Source organism: Polypterus senegalus, chromosome 18 (assembly GCF_016835505.1).
Source record: "Polypterus senegalus isolate Bchr_013 chromosome 18, ASM1683550v1, whole genome shotgun sequence".
Classification (NCBI taxonomy): domain Eukaryota; kingdom Metazoa; phylum Chordata; class Cladistia; order Polypteriformes; family Polypteridae; genus Polypterus; species Polypterus senegalus.
Genome location: NC_053171.1, coordinates 34938196 through 34957759, shown reverse-complemented (window position 1 = coordinate 34957759; position 19564 = coordinate 34938196). Strand labels below are relative to the sequence as shown.

The 19564-nt window shown below is 41.7% G+C and overlaps 1 protein-coding gene across 1 annotated transcript in view; it reads right to left on the bottom strand.

Moving 5' to 3' along the window:
* LOC120519091 (spectrin beta chain, erythrocytic-like) overlaps positions 1 to 19564 on the bottom strand; it is a 147161-nt gene that overhangs the window by 111826 nt on the left and 15771 nt on the right. The window contains exons 10-12 of the mRNA XM_039742188.1: positions 16655 to 16855; positions 9409 to 9615; positions 4361 to 4700 (exon numbers count right to left, since the gene is read on the bottom strand). Of these exons, the coding sequence (XP_039598122.1) occupies positions 4361 to 4700; positions 9409 to 9615; positions 16655 to 16855 (748 nt within the window). The remainder of the gene's footprint in view (positions 1 to 4360; positions 4701 to 9408; positions 9616 to 16654; positions 16856 to 19564) is intronic.

The following is a 19564-nucleotide window of genomic DNA, read 5'->3' as shown; positions in this document are numbered from 1 at the left end:
ACAAAGTCAGAGAGGCGACATTGCATTGGTTTGGACATGTGCAGAGGAGAGATGCTGGGTATGCTGGGTATACTGGGAGAAGGATGTTAAGGATAGAGCAGCCAGGGAAGAGGAAAAGAAGAAGGCCTAAGAGAAGGTTGATGGACGTAGTGAGAAAGGACATGGAGGTGATGGGTGTAACAGAGCAAGATGACGAGGACAGAAAGATATGGAAGAAAATGATCTGTTGTGGCAACCCCTAACGGCAGCAATAGAAAGAACAAGATAAAGAAGTTTAAATACAGGGTGGGCCATGGAAAAGTAGCCTGGCTCCAATACCGGTGCCACGTTCTTTGGAGGAGGCCATAGTATCAATCAATCAATCAACATTTATTTATATAGCACATACTCATACAAAAAAATGTAGCTCAAAGTGCTTTACAAAATGAATAGAAAAATAAAAGACACAATAAAAAATAAACATAAGTCAACATTAATTAACATAGAATAAGTAGCCCCTTGCTCTCTGTCTGCCAACTGTCCGTCTGTCTGGCAACGTAGTGCCACCCTGTGTACAGTGTTCCAGCTATACCTGGACATCTTTGAACAATTTTACAACCAACTAACACCAGAAGAAAAAAATGTACTGCTATTTCCAACAAGATGGTGCAACATGTCACACCACATACGACTCACTGGCACAGGTTCATGAACTGTTTACAGAGGGGTTATGGCCACTGTGTTCCCTTGGATTTGTCCACATGCGATTTTTATCTGCGGGAAAAGTTAAAGCAGAAAGTGTATGCCAACAATCCACATACCCTGGATGAACTCAAGGAAAATGTCACGAACATTATCCACAGCAGCATCATCACTGTTGAAGAGCTTCAAGCAGTATCAGCCAAAATGCTCTGATGTGCCCAAAGATGCATAGATGTGAACGGGGACCACTTTCAGCATCTGTTGTAACTTGTGGGTAAGTGAATTAAAACAATCCACTTGCTTGTTCATCTTGTCATACTATCGCTAGAGGCGGGTGCACCCTATACATTAAATGAAACCATTCATGAGACCTCAAAAGGATCCCATTGTGTTTGGCTCACAATGCTCACATCGAGCCGTGTAAATGGGTTGCCGTGTGTCCTGGAGTGCCAGGTTTTCAATTTTTTTTAAATAACAAATGCTTATATTTTTATCATATTTATCACTCAGACAAACAAGATGAAATGAATTTACAGGACACTTACAGGAGCAATTAACATCAAAGCTTCTTCCCTTCCTGAATTATACCAGCAATCTGTCAACTTAAAACATCTGTATCAGCGGATTACAACATAGGTGAAGTGGAAACGAAGCAGAAGGGCGTTTTCTTTTTTTTTTTATTTTAACTTAAGACCAGGAAACAACTATGGTGCCTCAGGCCCTATTGATCATTTTATAACTTGGGATTGGAGATGCGTAAAAAGATCAAAAACTTGGAGCAAAGTCATCCATTATACGGACAGGCAGTCAATCAAATGTGTGTAATATTACATGTCTCAAAGCCCCGCATGGAATTTTAACATAAATATGGCTTGTTTAAACAGCCAAAAAGGAGAGGGCGAAAGTGACGTCAGAGATCGAGATATGTGTGACTGTTTCATCTGAACATCAGCGAAAGCATCTTATGAATAACGCCAACCGCTAAATCAAAAGCCGCCTATACCAGGGGTCCTCAGTCACGGTCCTGGAGAGCCGCAGTGGCTGCAGGTTTTTGCTCCAACCCAGTTGCTTAATAAAAAGCACTTATTGCTAAAGTAACACTTCTGCTTCACTTTAGTGATTTTGAGCCCTTATTGCTAAAATTTTGTCTTAAACAGCTATTTTAATTGCTCCTTCTTATCAATAACATGCAAATGACAAGAGAGAGCAGCATTTCTCCATTTAGCTTATTTACATTTACACCTGTGTGTATTTATCTGCACTATTGGGTTTAATTAAATACTTGGAAGAAAAATGAAGAGAAAAAAGTGAAGGACTGAGAATTACTCGTCCATTTTAGCCTTCAAATCATTTGCATGATAGAAAGGGAAAGAAAATCTAGGATATGAGAATGACCTGACATAGCAGAGTTAATTTAATTTCATAGCTTGTTAGTGCTTTATTGGCAAGAATTGCTTTCTAATTAAGCAACCAGGTCAGAACAAAAACCTGCAGCCACTGCGGCTCTCCAGGACTGGGATTGAGGACCCCTGGCCTAGGATAACATCCAATCCTTGACATTTTCCGTACGCTTCGTCTCATTTTCAATTTCTTTTTCTTTTTTTTTCTCCAGGGCAGAGTGATGTCTCTGAGGTTAGGGATCTGTGCCGGCAATCTGAAAGTTGGACGTAGAGTCCCGTAAACACCAGAAGTGACTCTACTCCATTGGGCCCTTTTGCAAGGCACTTAACAACCTGCCATTGCATCATCCTGGTATGACGTTAATCTGCATCCAGCCCTGCAAGCAGGTCCTCCAACTTGCAAGGAAAACCTGGGGGTTGATGGCCACCATACAAAACCTCACATTGTTCCAGTGTGGTGCTGAGGTGTCACCCACTGCACTCAGGTCCCAATCCAGGTGGTTCGTGGTGGGGTGGGTACAGCAATGCGCTGTAATCAGCATGTGCTCCCAACCTCTCTTTTTCTAATGATTATATCCAGATTGCTACTATCAATTTTAGTTTCTCTTATATCTTGTTTTATTTGGTATTATTATATGTTAATATTGTAACATTTTGCTTTTACATTTTCTATGTCTTTTTCTTTTGCCTTGTCATGAAGTCATGAATTGAAACCGAAGACACCTCTGTGAGAAGTTCTGCGCTCTTCTTGCTCACAGGGTTACCAAGGTTAGAGGTCGCTCCTCAAAAGAAAGACAGCTGCGGTAAAAGCGGAGCGTATTGTTCGGTTAGTAAGTGGCACGTAACCCAAAGAGCCACCCGCAGGTTTGTCAGTGCTGGTGATAGCAGAGAGTCCTGTACAATATTGAGTAATGCGGTCAGGTATTGCCATTCTCTTAAGTATGAATGTGAAGGGGGTCCTAAACAGAATGTTGTGGGGTGACTGTCAATAACGCTTTCACTGAAGACTTTGTCTATAGGACCCCTATGTATGTGTGTGTGTTAATCTTAATGTACAGGAGTAGACCAACCTAGAAACGGACTTGGCAAGTCTCACAGAAAGCCACAATAATACAACATTAAAGGCACACTACTGTGTTGAGATTTTCTTGTCAGAATTCAATAAACACTGTGGAAGCCCCAGTGAGCAACATGGCACCAAAAGCACAAAATAAGAATTGAAAAAAAAAAAAAAACTGAGGCTCAAATTAAATGTCTCCTTTCGTATATTAACATTGCAGTGCCTGGTGGTTGTTCTTGCGTGTAGCGGTCAGCAAGTGGATCAGGTGACTCGTGGCCGTGTAAACCAGGCTAGGAAACCGCAGGAGAGGTCAGCTAAAGTCAAGAGATAGTGAGCCTCAGAAACGACATAAAAGAACTTGGGAGTCTTGCAGCTTTTGTCTCTGTGCACAAAAGTGACTCCGTCATGTGTACGAGAAGGTTTCAGGGGTACAGGCCTGTGCTGGCGAGCGAGTGCCATTGATTAAGCACCAGTAGCACAAGGAGGGCAGTTAAACAGCACCTTCTGAGAAGAGCTGGAATTTCAACCAGTTTGATTCTGTCAGAGCGAGTCGCAGACTGGTTGGAGTCAGTGGCTTCACAGGACAAGCTGCCGACTCACTTATGTGCATGAAGGTGACAAATGAAAAATCGCTGGTAAAGTCATCACACGTAACATGTCTGTCCTAAGTTGGCCTGGTGCGAATGTGTGCCTTTTAGTTCTCAGCTTGTGCGCAGAACTGTGCGTGGAATTCAACAAGCTCTGTGTGACCCTGCACAAGATCATCAAACTGAAAAATGCCTGGCGGGTGAGATGTTTTATTGGATATCTGTTTTGTACTTATTTCTTTGATATTTCAGTATTTGTTTTGTCCACTTTGTTCCCTTTAATCAGATTTGTTGCAGTGACTTTTGTGCTTAGTAGGAGCTTATTCACTTTGAGGCAGGCAGTCACTTCAGACTTGTTGAAATCAAGTTGTGTCTGTAAATTTCCTGATGACTACAACAATTTTTACACAAAGACAAAAAAATATTACAACCATGGACCTATTTTCGTATCCAAAATAGAAAAAATAAATAAATAAATAAAATCAATTGATAATGCACGACAGAAAAATTGATGGATATTTTTACTTTAGCAAAGATTTGTAGAAAATTTTATTTTCTTATCCATTGAGCCAGCTACAATAATATCTCAATGGCTGAAAAAACCTTTAATGCTACTAAAGCTTAAGTCGTACCTCTGTAGCCAAATCTCATCCTGGCCTGCAGCGGACGGGTGGTCTTCGCTTGATGAGCCCTTTCTGCCCTCCGCATCACAGGTCTCCCCCGATCACACTCCTCTTCTGAGGACGGGCTGTCCTGGGCTTTCTTGTTCTCCTGCGGCTCCTCCTGCAGGCGGAGAAGGTATTTGGTCAAACACACTGCTTCTGTTACAATATGGCCAGGATCTGAAATTCTGAGGGCTTCTTCGAAAAGACTCTTCTTGTAGTCGTGGATATACCAGACGTTACATCTGAGCCGACACATGGAGTGAGATGATAAGGCAATTGCTTTAGTCAGGATGGTACTTTCACGGAACTTTTTGTTTAACATTACAAAATAGCTATACAAAAAAATTCATTCCAAACCTTAAGAATTACACACACGTTCAGAAACTCCATACAAATTATGAAAATTTTAAAAGTCATAAATTTTACATCACATAGACAAACGCAGCTTGGTACTTTTACAGTGGTGTGAAAAACTATTTGCCCCCATCCTGATTTCTTATTCTTTTGCATGTTTGTCACACAAAATGTTTCTGATCATCAATCACATTTAACCATTAGTCAAATATAACACAAGTAAACACAAAATGCAGTTTTTAAATGATGGTTTTTATTATTTAGGGAGAAAAAAAAAATCCAAACCTACATGGCCCTGTGTGAAAAAGTAATTGCCCCCTGAACCTAATAACTGGTTGGGCCACCCTTAGCAGCAATAACTGCAATCAAGCGTTTGCGATAACTTGCAATGAGTCTTTTACAGCGCTCTGGAGGAATTTTGGCCCACTCATCTTTGCAGAATTGTTGTAATTCAGCTTTATTTGAGGGTTTTCTAGCATGAACCACCTTTTTAAGGTCATGCCATAGCATCTCAATTGCATTCAGGTCAGGACTTTGACTAGGCCACTCCAAAGTCTTCATTTTGTTTTTCTTCAGCCATTCAGAGGTGGATTTGCTGGTGTGTTTTGGGTCATTGTCCTGTTGCAGCACCCAAGATCGCTTCAGCTTGAGTTGACGAACAGATGGCCGGACATTCTCCTTCAGGATTTTTTGGTAGACAGTAGAATTCATGGTTCCATCTATCACAGCAAGCCTTCCAGGTCCTGAAGCAGCAAAACAACCCCAGACCATCACACTACCACCACCATATTTTACTGTTGGTATGATGTTCACTTTCTGAAATGCTGTGTTCCTTTTACGCCAGATGTAACGGGACATTTGCCTTCCAAAAAGTTCAACTTTTGTCTCATCAGTCCACAAGGTATCTTCCCAAAAGTCTTGGCAATCATTGAGATGTTTCTTAGCAAAATTGAGACGAGCCCTAATGTTCTTTTTGCTTAACAGTGGTTTGCGTCTTGGAAATCTGCCATGCAGGCCGTTTTGCCCAGTCTCTTTCTTATGGTGGAGTCGTGAACACTGACCTTAATTGAGGCAAGTGAGGCCTGCAGTTCTTTAGACGTTGTCCTGGGGTCTTTTGTGACCTCTCGGATGAGTCGTCTCTGCGCTCTTGGGGTAATTTTGGTCGGCCGGCCACTCCTGGGAAAGTTCACCACTGTTCCATGTTTTTGCCATTTGTGGATAATGGCTCTCACTGTGGTTCGCTGGAGTCCCAAAGCTTTAGAAATGGCTTTATAACCTTTATCAGACTGATAGATCTCAATGACTTCTGTTCTCATTTGTTCCTGAATTTCTTTGGATCTTGGCATGATGTCTAGCTTTTGAGGTGCTTTTGGTCTACTTCTCTGTGTCAGGCAGCTCCTATTTAAGTGATTTCTTGATTGAAACAGGTGTGGCAGTAATCAGGCCTGGGGGTGGCTACGGAAATTGAACTCAGGTGTGATACACCACAGTTAGGTGATTTTTGAACAAGGGGGCAATTACTTTTTCACACAGGGCCATGTAGGTTTGGATTTTTTTTTCTCCCTAAATAATAAAAACCATCATTTAAAAACTGCATTTTGTGTTTACTTGTGTTATATTTGACTAATGGTTACATGTGTTTGATGATCAGAAACATTTTGTGTGACAAACATGCAAAAGAATATGAAATCAGGAAGGGGCAAATAGTTTTTCACACCACTGTATGAGCGGGTGACCAAAATTGTGCATGCGTGCAATTCGAAGCATCATAACCAATCCACGGTATTGCCGTTCATTTTCCTGATATCTATTCAAAAAAGACGCTTTCAATTGAATTGTCTCTGCCGAATGTGTTAGAAAGTTCTATGTTTGACACTGCGTAAGAGATGTAGGAACTGTTTTTTGTATTTTGCACTTCTGTAAAAATTGTCAAAGTTGCGTTACGGGTATTAGCAAAGTTATATTTGGCCAATTTGAAAACAAACAGATATATTTTATTTGGGTATCTCAGTATTTAAATTTCTAAAATACAAGGTATTTTATAATGATGATAATAGCAGAATTTGACCTTTTTTTTTACATTAAGACCCATAAACTGTAACCATGTAAATTATATCTAGGCCATTAAACTAAACTAACTTTACTAATATCATCAAAAGTTCAACGAAATAAAGCATAATGATTATTTCTTACATTTACCCCTGACTCCCAATGTAAGCAAATAACGCAATGTTATTATCCAATGAATGCATGATGTCAGTTTTCTAGCTATGGAGAACTTTTTTAGTGTGGCAGGAGCGAATGTAACGAGCACAATCATCAAGTTATTCATGGTGCTTAAAAAACAGAGGGCGGAATTTGTGGAGTTTTAATGGAAGTTTTAATGTATTCCTATTTCAGAGATGTTTATGCTTGAGTTAAATCTGTCTTTAGCAGTGCATTTATAGTCTACAGTTGTGGCCCTCTTCATTTTGACTTTGCCATTTCCATGTCTCCTTATCTACACTAGTTTGAGGATTGTTATTTTGATTATTATTGCTGGATTATTATCTACATGCTGTAGTCTATCATTTTTTACCCCAGTCTATAGGTTGGTGCACATGTGTATCACTTTGAATATACAGGTAAAATTCCATTACAACGAACTCCCAGGGACCTAAACAATATTTCATTATAACGGAAATTTCGTTCTAATGAGATTCAGTATTTGTTACTGTAGTGCTTTCTTTAACTTGCACCCAGGCATTTGCAATCATTTCAATAGCTTCTTTTGTGTTAATTTTAATCTCCCTCTGCCTACAAGTTAAGCTGACAAGAATTTTTCTCAGCATTTCCTTGCGATAATACACTTTCCTGAAGCACGATTGCAGCGTCTGTGGAAGATTGTTTGTCCGTTGCCGGGGCAGGGCAAAAACAGGCTCATAGCGCTGCAGTGAAGAAACACAGAAACAAATCATAAAAGATCGGGATCGCAATATAAGTCCCTGTCTTGCAACCCAAAACACGAGGCTGAGTCTCAGTACTTCAGGAAGACCAACTTTATTTAGCTTGACACAGGAATGGCATACTTATTTATTGTAGCGTGATCTGCCACTCTCCTTTACACAGACACAGCAGTCAGGCTGCATCACCCATCGATATCTTTTCTGTTTGCTTTGGAATACGCAGTATATCTTTGAGCCAGCTGTTGCCCCGGCAACAGATAAACAGTCTTCCATAAACGTGGAGATCGGACTTTGCGACACTCTTCGGCATGTTGTCCAGTTCGGGGAGGTCCCAAGAGAGTTTACAAACCTCACATTTTCTTGAATGGGTGCCACATTAATAAGAATGTTTCTTGAACAAGCATCACTGAACCACATAAAAACTGCTTTTTCGATGTCTTCAAATGCAGCAGTTCAGATACGTTTACAACCCGAGATTTTTTTTTCTTTTTTTGCTCGGTCTTTCAAGAAAGTTGACAGCATTGATGGCAAGATTCCGAATTCACTGGCAACGTCTTTTTTTTTTGCCCAATCGAGACCTCCAAAAATGTAAAGTTTTTTTTCTAATATGAACTGTTATTGTTTTTTCGTATGTGCCGTTTCTATAGGAGGGTGACAATGAGTTAAATTCCGATGGATGTTTTTCAAATGTTGACGAGCAATAAGGAAAAGGTATCAATGAAAACCACAGGAAACAAAAAAGGCAAAAAAAACAGTACAAGGAAAGTTCGAAGAAAGAAAAAAAATTACAATGTTTCTGTTTGGGGATCGTTGTGCACAACTGAGCTGCAGCCACAGAACTAACTGCTCTGTGGATGATTCATTCAGGCATTTCAAGGTCTTTTGGGCACTTCGTTATAATCACAGTATCTGCTGAATGTACTTCGTAGTAACGAGATTTCTGTAGACTCGTGTCATATGGGGAAACTGTCGGGACCATAAAAATACTTCGTTGTAATGAAGATTTCGTTGTAAAGATATTCGTTGTAATGGAATTTTACCTGTATTTAGAGTTTACCATTTTGTAAAATTTTGTTAATTTCTGGAATCTGTTTAAGGTGTACGTCACAACCAATGTCTGTTAAGAGTCTCGTAAATTTGCACAGCAACAAGCATGCGGGATGAGTTTTACGTTAAACATTGGATTGTTTTAATGCATATTTTGCATTTTATTGTTTTAAAGCTTTAATTTTTATTGTTTTATAAATTTTCCAAAAGTATTTTTTGTCTGTTGTTTCGAGAATGCACAGTATCTTAAAGCCTGTGTGTGTAATATATATCAATTAAGAGTAACGACTCATCGCTAGTAAAGATAAATCTCGGATTCGCAGGCTGGCACTTTGCCTCAGGTACTGTCACTCCATGTGCCGGCCCTGGCTTACATTATCTATTAAAATGTGCCTTAAGTAGGCAGTTTGTGGGCTACTCGCGCTATGTGAAGCTTAGGAAATGGCGGGTTCTCTAAACAATCCAGAGTGACCGTACAACATGAAAATTCTTTTAAAGTAAGGTGAAGTGAGTAGGCATTTCACGGATATGATATCTTGCACAGAGTGCTGGCCTTCAATGAGTGTGATTTGGTCACCTCTACCATGGTGCACCTGCATTGCAAAGGCCACTCAAGTACGTCCCACGCCATCCCTCCTGATGTCTCCTTTCTCAGTGACAGTTACTCACAGTCAGCGGGATCTGTGTGGCGGCACACTCGGCCTGTTCCCGGAGTCTTTTCATCTCTGACAAGTAGGCTGCAATCTCCTTTTGAAGGCGCAGGTGGCGCTGGAGCAGAGCATCTGCGCTTGATTCATCTTTCCCGCAGTCATCACTCATTAGCAAGGGCAGGCGTTCTCGTACCCAGGATTCGGCATCATTTACATCTGCAAAATACTGGAGGAGGGAAGAGAGTGTGAGGGGAGCAGGAGTCAGGACCACAGTGACATTGAAGTGAGGCATTCCAGTAAGCCACCAGAGCAGGCCAAGATCTCTATCAGCCCAAGGAGACCTCCTTAAAGTTCAAAATATACTATATATAAGTCGAAAAATATCACAAATGCTTGGGATCAAAAGAGTGATAAGGAGTTGTAAAGGTTTTTGTAGAAGGTGTTGAGTCCTTTGTGACCTTAATACACCCATTGTTATTTGTACCAGTTTTATATCTACTCAGTGAATTCACTTTTGATATCAATTAGTCCATATGAGTCTGCTGGGAAAAGATATCGTTTTTAATCGTTCTCCAATGTAGTCATTTTTATGCACTGCACATAATGTAGTGTCAAGGTTTCCATGATGATCATTCCCAGAAGGCACTGGGACGGCGCCATATTTGACATCACTGGCGTGGATGCTTAAAGCTTGGCTTAAAAGCTTAAAGATTTGGATGTTAACAGTGCTGGTGTGTGATTGTTTTGTTGTCTAGTTCTTTTTTGTTATATAACTTTGTTTTTGGTTTCATGACCTTTGATTTTTTTTTTTTTTAACTTATAGAACTTCACTTATATAGTCTTATAGAAGGTGGAGTGGTGGCTCTGAGACTAGGGATCTGCGCCAGTTCGAATCCCGTAAATGCCAGAGGTGACTCACCATTGGGCCCTTGAGCAAGGCTTCTAACCTGCAATTGCTCCATCCTGGGTATGATGTGTGAAGGACAGCCGGATCCCATGCCCGGCAGGGACACCCCTGCCGTTTATGCTCAAGGGGAGCCGCCATGGGCAGTTCAATACCTCCCCCGGGATGCTTGGTGGCAGCCTCCCTGGCCAACAGTGATTCCCCAGCCACCCGCAGGGCTCCATGGGAGGTGGAGTCCTCCACAGCTTGGTTGGGGCCCGGGGTGGCCGCTAGGGGGTGGCTGTCTGTTTCCCACAGCCCGGCTGAACGAGTCTTCAGCCCCACCCGGAAGTGCAATTAGGACCAGGTGGTGATCACCTAGAACGCTTCCGGGTGGGCTATAAAAGGGTCCAGCCACCACCACTCGAGAAGCCAGGGTCGGGAGGAGTGGAGGACTACGCTTGTGGAGGAGTGGTGAAAGAGGAAGAAGAGTGTGTTGTGATTTAGTGTTGGTGCTTTGGGACTGTGTTTGTGCTGTGTGGCGCGAGGAAGACGTAGTATTTGTATTTTTTATTCGTGCCTCTGTGTCTTTCTGTGTCGGGTCAGGCGCCTATTCAGCGCCTTTGTTACAGATGTTAATCAGGTCCTCTTTACTTGCAGGGACAACCTGGGGGTTAGTGGCAGGATTGGCACTCCACTCATTATAAAAAACTTCTCCCACTGTTCCAGTGTGGTCACCCACTACATGGCTGCACTTGAGTCCTAATCCTTGTGGTTTGTTGTGTGGTGGGTGTGTTAACGCGCTGTAATCAGCACACACTCCCAACCTCCTCTCTCTCTCGATGTCTTATCAGTTACCTCGGCTCGGTTTCTGTACTATGTCTCATTTCCCAATCTCTTTATTTAAAAATCTCTTAAAAGTCTCTTTTCTGAATCATAACAACAGTACTCTCACTTCAAGGCACCACTCTTGAGATCCCCTCCTTTAGGACTTACTGTACGTAGCCAGAGGAAGGTCTCAAGAGCAGTGAATGTGATGGTGGCCCCGCCTCTTAGGGTATCACCCACAAAACACAAGAAACACCGGAGAACAACAAAGCACACGTGGATAATAAAAATACAGAAAAATATTAGCAAGCAACATACAATATGAAACATAAGAAAAATAATACTTTGGAATAAACAAAGAAGGCACAGGACAGGAAAATAAACCTAAGACAGGAAATACAACTCAGCTGAAACAAAACAAGGAAGGGGAAGCAGAGACAAGTGAGGAAGGGAAGAAATGAAAAGAGAAGAGAAAGTAGGCAAAAGTGAGGAATGAAGATTGAAGAGAGAAGTGAATGATGAGTGAAAAGCAAGATGAATGAACAGGAAAGAGGAGCCCAGCGGTGTTGTGTTTGTTTCAGTCTAAACAGAAGTTGGATGGAGATGATCTGAAAATCAATAAACAGAGATGTAAGGGTGGACAAACAGAGTAGTCAGATGATGGTGAGGGCTCCGTTCACAAAAAATTAAATTAGATGGAAGCCGTAACGTCATGCTTCATGATGTATAAGCATCTTCAAAAATGGGTGATGATTGTGACATCACCAAAAGAACTTTAAAAAGAACAAAAATAACCGCAGATCAAGAAACAACATTTTGTATCCTGAACCCTTATAGGCAAGGAGAGAAGGCAGGTAGGAGAAAAATATAAAGAGTGAATGGATGGAACAATTAAAAAAGAAAGGTGGATGGGAAAAGTGAAGAAGGGCAGAAAAAGTGGGAACAATAGACAAAACAATAAGAAGGATGAAAAGAAATTAATAGAAAAGAGTGGAAAGGTAAATGAATGGGAATTATCATCAATGCAGGGCTCATAAAGCTCAAAATCAGGTCTGTGCTCCTAGGCCACAAGTCTGGCATGGTCTTCAAACTCAAGAAGCCGGCTTTGTGGCCTACAACACACAAAATGTCTAAAAATTCTCAATAGGGAGTGGGAAACTTTGAAAAGACCCTGTGTCCCTTTTAACCAAAAGAGGCCTTACAATGTCACTAATCATAATTAAGTTTATACAAAGAGTTTCAAAAATCTAAACAATAAGAGAATTAAAAATGAAAAGAGAATACAAAATGCCACTTCCCCATGGCAACACAAACATGAACAAATCCAAAGTCCAAAATCAAGAGCAGAGAATTAAAAAAAAAATCTAAAGCAAGAACTTACAGTGAATAAGAATTGAAAGGGAATCTAAGTGAGGAAAGCTGGATAAGACTGTGATGAGCAGAGTGCTTAAGATCTTAAGAAACTAACAGAGAGTGACTGTGCAATGGAGGTACAAAATACACAAAATCTTAGCAAGAGACAAGCAAATAAATCAAAAACCTATAAATCAGGAACCTAACTACCTAAACTCGTTTTCCTAGATAACAAGAATCTTGTGTTTGCTGTGATGGCGTGTGTCGAATGTTCTGCAGTTGTGTGATAGATAGATAGATAGATAGATAGATAGATAGATAGATAGATAGATAGATAGATAGATAGATAGATAGATAGATAGATAGATACTTTATTAATCCCAAGGGGAAATTCACATAATCCAGCAGCAGTATACTGATACAAAGAAACAATATTAAATTAAATAGTAATAAAAATGAAAAAAAATTTAAATAAAATTAATGTTCACATTTATGGCAACCAGATTCAATAGTGTAAGAGATAAGCCGGAGATAATCACTCCTTATAGAATCTTCTCAAGTTTCTGATATTCATTGAATGGGCAGACAAGTTTATCATTCGTTTTGACAATAAAAAAATCCATTGCCAAACAGACCACAAGAAGGGCAAATGGAAATCTTTTTCCAAATATTCCTTGATGTAATCAAGCTTCTGGTCATGATAATAATAATAATAATAATAATAATAATACGTTTTATATATATAGCGCCTTTCATACAGTCAAGGACACATTACAATTCAATACACATATTAAAAAGTTTCAGGGATGCCAGGGGCGACGACCCGGCCGGAACTCCTTGGAGGACCGGAAGAGGGTGTGCGCCCACCTTGGAGCACGTAGTCACCGCCACCCTGGTGGCTTTGGGGGCCACGGGTAGAGGGCTTGGAAGCCCAACCCTGTATGGGCCCGTGGTCACCACCAGGAAGTGCCCCGATGCCTTGGGAACCCTGGACCTCAGCACTTATATATCCGCCACACCAGGAAGTGCAGGGGGGGAAGAGGAGCAGGGACACCCAGAGAGCTTCCGGGGATACAGCCGGCACTTCCACCACACGGGGGCGTGTCGGTGGGAGATTACCAGGAAGCACCTGGAGCACATCCGGGTGTGAATAAAAGGGGCCGCCTCCCTTCATTCAGGGCTGGAGTCGGGAGAGAAGGAAGGACTGAGCTTGCTGGAGGAAGCAAGGAGGCAGCCTGAAGAGAGTAAGGCGTAGTGTGGCCAGGACTTTGGGGGTTTTGTGTGCACTTTAATAACTTGTATATATTGTAAATAAACGTCTGGTGGTGGAAAAACAACATGTCTGCCTGTCTGTGCCAGGATCCCGTTCACACAAGACAGTAGAAATTACATACATGATAAAGGATAATACTCATTGAAAATATGTGTTTTTAACAGATGTTTGAAATTAATAATAGATTTTTCCTCGCAAAAGCTGAGAGGGAGAGAATTCCAAATTTTAGGGGCTATCACTCTGAAAGCTCTGCCACCCATAGTTATTAACCTGTACTTAGGTACAGTGAGTAACTTAGCGTCCGATGATTGTAATGCACGGGCAGGAGTGTAAGGAAGCAGCAGCTCAGACAGATAATGAGCGGCTAACCCATGAAGGGCTTTAAAGGTGAGAAGAACATATATTTTCCATCTAGGGAGAAGAGCCCCTGGTAAAGATCTATGGCACAATCATATGCCTTAGAAAAGACAACTGTGAGCCTCTTGTTCATTAGACACATCCAGATAATCAAATTTTTCAGACAACAAAGGGTGGTCTTTTCTGCGGAAGGAAAGCAATTCTGAAAAACATCACTGCTCTATTAACAAAAACCACTGGTGGTTCCATAGCTTTGACGTCAGCCTATTTTGCTCAATGAGAAGACAAAGAAGATAATTAATGACATTTAGAAGACATGAATAAATAAGTTATTAAACAAGAAGTTATGTGTTACAGTACAGTATAGTAGAAAAGAAAAGAAAACAAAACCCGACGCTATTGTCGTATGAATGGCCAAGTAGAGAGCTACACTGCCCCTGGGAGGGTGGCTGAGGTCTACAGGACTGTAATGGCGTCTGACTTTATCTTTCATTTTGTCCATTATAACTGACCATGGACCCCACAGAGTATACGTTTAATATGTCACTGTGCTCTGTGCAAATACATTTTATAAATCTGCCTTTTATCTGGTTCACCATGTAAGAACTGCTAGGCAAGCATTAGAAGACAAGACAGTTAGGGACAACTGCGAAATGGGCAGTCAGACCATTTTATACTATTTTGTATGTCAATGTCAGCAGGAAACTGTATCCTGTTCTGCCTTGTTTGGAATGGCATGATTCACCTAAGTGGGGGCCTGCACATGAAGAAAGAGTATAAAGCCTTGGAACATTGCCCAGCACACCTTTCAAGCCAACAGATGAATGGAAGATACCATCATCCGATCCGGAAAATCCCTCCACTGCATGGAGAAAATGGCAGACTCTACACATCGGGCCCCCACTCCCAAACTGGGTTCTTGCCATTGGCTTCCTTTGTCTGTTATGCTTTGCAAGCCGTCATTTATGAAAGTAAATTATTTCTCCTATGTGATTTCTTACCGCCGTATCACTAAGGAAGGAGTATCGCCTTTTTATATTATATATATATCGATTCAGGTCATGTAACACGCCACTATTACAAAAGCACTCATTCCAACAAGGGTGCTAACGCCACCTGCTGGATACAGCTGCTGACTGGAGTTTTTGTTTTCCTCTCCCCCTGTTGCCATCTGCCCAGAGCTCAGCCATGATGGTAAGAGAATCAGAATATTTTATTAAACCAAGAGGAAATTACTTATGTTACAACTGTACGGATAGACAAAGGCACAAGTAACACGAAGAGCAAATCTAAAAAATAAGTGTATAAAGTAAAATAGAATATAAATATCAACCTAAACTATAATAAATCTTTATTTACTATGCTCCACAGGAACGCAGTTAATTAAATATAATATATACCATACATCTGAGTCTCTTACTAAATCCCTAGTTTACTCAACAGAATAGCACACTGAGCAGGGAATATTTCACATAATAATATTGCACATTTTGAGAAAGAAATGAAGTTCAAAGTTATGCACATGAGAAACAACAAGACGAGTTATTGCACATCTAAGTAGTTCAAGGGAGATCCTTAAGGAAAGAGGGAAGAGCATATGGTCCGGATGAGTGACCAGAAGAGGAGTTACAGAGTCTGATGGCTGTGGGGAGGAAGGACTTCCTGTGACGTTCATTGGAGCCCTTTATGCTAGTCAGTCTACTGCTAAAATGTCCCGCTGTCCAACCGCAACACTGCGAAGGGGGTGATTAGCCTTTTCAATAATAGGCCGAAGTGTAGACAATGTTCTCCAATCTGCCAGTTTCTAAGCCGCCCAGTTCCTCTCCTACCATAGAGCCAGCCTTCTGAATCGGTTTGTTAAGCCTCTTAATGTCTGCTACCTTCAAAGCTGTCCCCCAGCACGCTGCAGCAAACAAAATACCACTGACAGCCACACACTCACAGAACATCCGCAGCATAGTGTAAGAAGTCAGCGTAGGAAAGGCAGCCTACTTTGACCCTTCTTATATCTGGCCAGTGAGTTCTTAGACCACTCTAACTTGCCGTTCATAGACACCCAGGGATGCTTGTAGTCCTCAGGATTGTTAGGTTCATTTATGTTGATCGGTTTGGAATTGCTTTGTTTTCCTGTCTGATTAAACAAGTCAGTTTCTTCATGCGAATGCATTATTCAGTTACCAATTTGTAAAGTGGGTAATGGCATTTTACCTGTGAACTTGTTACGACGCTTGGAGTCTGCACTCAGTGAAAATTGCTATATAAACATAAAGTGAACAAAACATGGAATACAAAAGAATTTATAAAACAAAAACAATAAAATAAGCAAATAAAAAGAAAATAAAGTACAGCCAGGATCGGAGCTCTGGTCAAACCAAGACAAGGATGAGCGGTTAGCAAACAGTGGGAACCACTGAACAAGAAGAAGAAAGAATTGCATGACAGAGGCGAAAAAGAGTGTGAGAGCTGAGAAAATCAAAGAATAGTGGGATTAGAAAGATGAAATGGCCAAAATGAAGAAGAACACCATCCGAGTCACATTCCCCAAGCCTCTGTCTCCCGTTCCTGCCTTACCTGTTTGATGAGGCTTGCTGCCTGCAGTCGCGCCATACGATTGGCCATCTCGTCTCTTAACTGCTGCCACTGTTTCTGCAGGGTGTCTGTCCACTTCCTGATGTCTGCCTCATTGGGGTGGCCTCTGCGGCAGAGATTGCGACCTCTCTGCACCACCGCATTGCAGAATGTTTGATAGGAGTGCATCTCTGCCTCTAAGCCCTGAAAGACAGTCCAGAGTGAGGAGGAGGAACACGTTGACCTGTTTGCTTTCAATCATTCACCTACAAGAGATGGTAGGAAATTCTTGCTCTGAATTCTGATTTTGCTCCTGGCGGTGCCCACTATGAAGTCACTAATGACTCACTGACTAAATAACAGATTAAACAGCGGTTATTATTTTTACCACGCTGCTGTAGTGGACCGAGTCTGAATCTCCACCCAGTCGCACTCTGTGTCAACTTTGCATTATCTCCCCGTGTCTGTGAACATTTTCATCTTAGTATGACAAAATTTCCTCTTCATTCTTAATGAATTGGACTGGTGACTTTAAACCAGGCCTGGGTGGGTGCATGAATGAGTGTGTCCAGTTGACATCTCATCTAGTGAGTACTGCCCTGATAGAACCCAGATCTTCACACACCAGCGATGAAAGCAGGGTGCCACTGCTCACTTAGGAATCACCTCCCCGACTTCAAAACCTTATTCCGTTTTTTTTAGGACTGTTCACCCACTGTGGGTTCCAACTTGTAAAAAATACATTTGAAAATTAATTACAGGAATATTGCTCTAGACAAATAATGAAGAGGTCATATTACATATTGGTAAGCAAGCCAAAAGACTTAGGCCTCCCCCACTCCACCTGCTTTCTGTCAAACTGCCCACAAAGGGTTAAACTCGGCGCTCTTCTCTCCTCTTCCCTTCTGCTCAGCACATTATCTCCTCAAGGCTGTGTGCTGAACCCTCTACTTTACTCTTTGTACACATGTGACTGTACCACACTGCATCCCACAAATGCTATCATTAAGTGTGCAGACGACACCACTGTAATGGGGCTCATTTCAGAAGGAGATGACTTGGCCTACAGAGACGAGGTCCAGAGACTGATAGAATGGTGTGCAGTGAACAACTTAAAACATAAACCAAGTAACTCATTCTGGACTTGAGAAAGCTCGGCACAGAACCTGCTCCTCTCTACATCAACAGAGACCATGTGGAAAGGGTACATACCTTCAAATTCCTGGCAACCCACATCTCAGAGAACCCTTCCTGGTCTGAGAACACCACAGCAATGGTCAAAAAAGTGCAACAGAGACTGCACTTTATGAGAGTGCTCAGGAAAAACATCTTGGAGCAAAAACTATTGGTGGCTTTTTATTGTTTAACCATCGGAGCATCCTGGCATACTGTATCTCAGCATGGTACACTGACAAGAAGGCTCCCCAGAGAGTTGTAAACACAGCACAACAAATGACAGCCTACCGTCTGCCCTCCCTGGAAGGCATTGCCCGCTCCCGCTATCTCACCAGAGCCACAAACATTATTAAGGATAATTCACACCCTGGTCACCAGCTGTTTGAACGGTTACCCTTTGGTCGGCGTTATAGATCTTTGAAAGTACAGACCGACAGACTCAGAATCCATTTTTTTAATTCAATGGTCATAAATACATTGAACAAAAATAAGCAAATAAGGCAAGTTAATATTTTTTGGTCAGTGCTGGGTAATAGACTCATACATACTGCTGCTGCTCTCGTGCAGCTACTCCCCAGTGAAATGGTATTATTTATTGTATTACTACTGGTTTCATTGTTATTTTATATTATTTTTATTTTTGTTTAAGCATATTTTTACATATAACTGTGACAATGTCGGTCCCCTACAGATTCCCTCTTCCCAACATGGGAGTCTGCTGAACCAACACCGTCAATAGTTATGACCGAGATGAGCTGACAATTCCCTAATGATGCCAGAGGATGGTGGAAAAAGTGCCCAAGTGCTTTTATTAAAAAAACAGTCAGCACAAAAGTAAAACCAACAAGTGTCAATAGTGCAGTATTCAAAAAAACAGTACATATATAAATCCATTAATATCCAATGAAAAGTGGGAATAAACATGATCAATAAATAAAATAAATAAATCCATTAAAATCCGAGGTTAAAATGCAGTCTAACTCCTCCTGATCTCAGCCCACCTCCTTCTCTTTCTCCCCGGCTCATCCATTGCTCTCGTAGCCGGCGGAGACTCAGCAGCCACGAGCTCCTTTCAGCCGACCTCCATCTTGGCTGCCTCCAGGTATCACAGCCAGACCGTCCGAGGCTGGCTCTCCTCCCTTCTTCCTTCGCACTCACATGGTCGCACCTCGGAAGCCTAGAGAGGGCACCTGCCTTGCTCACCACACTCCACCCGAATGTTCAGTGAGGCAAACTAGCCCCTACAGCACCACAGCTAACGCTCCTTCATGGAGCCCCAGCTCGTGCTGTCTCCTCCTTTCAGGTGGCCAGATCCTCATGCTAAGACGGCCTTTCACGTCTTTTATCCTCTTTTGATCCTTTACTTTTCTTTCATTTCTTCCATCTTTGATCTCTCCCTTCCTTCATTTCTTCCCCTCTTTCCTTGTGCCAACCCGTATATATACCCTCACGTCTCCGTGGGCTCAGCACCTTAATCACACACCGCAGGAAGCCAATGAAGCAAATGAGTCCGATTGCACCCACACGTGCAGGTGCGACTCCTCCAACTACCTCATTAACTCCCCGCAGTGGTGCAATCGAGCCCAAAGAAGAAACACCGCTCTATGGATTTAAAACTGGCCCCCTTTTTTTTTTTTTAAGCCTGGACCCACTATTCCACAATGGCATTACTGTTTTTTTTTTGTTTTTCTTATTTATATTATGTGTTGTAGCATTGGTTTGTTTTTCACAACAGTA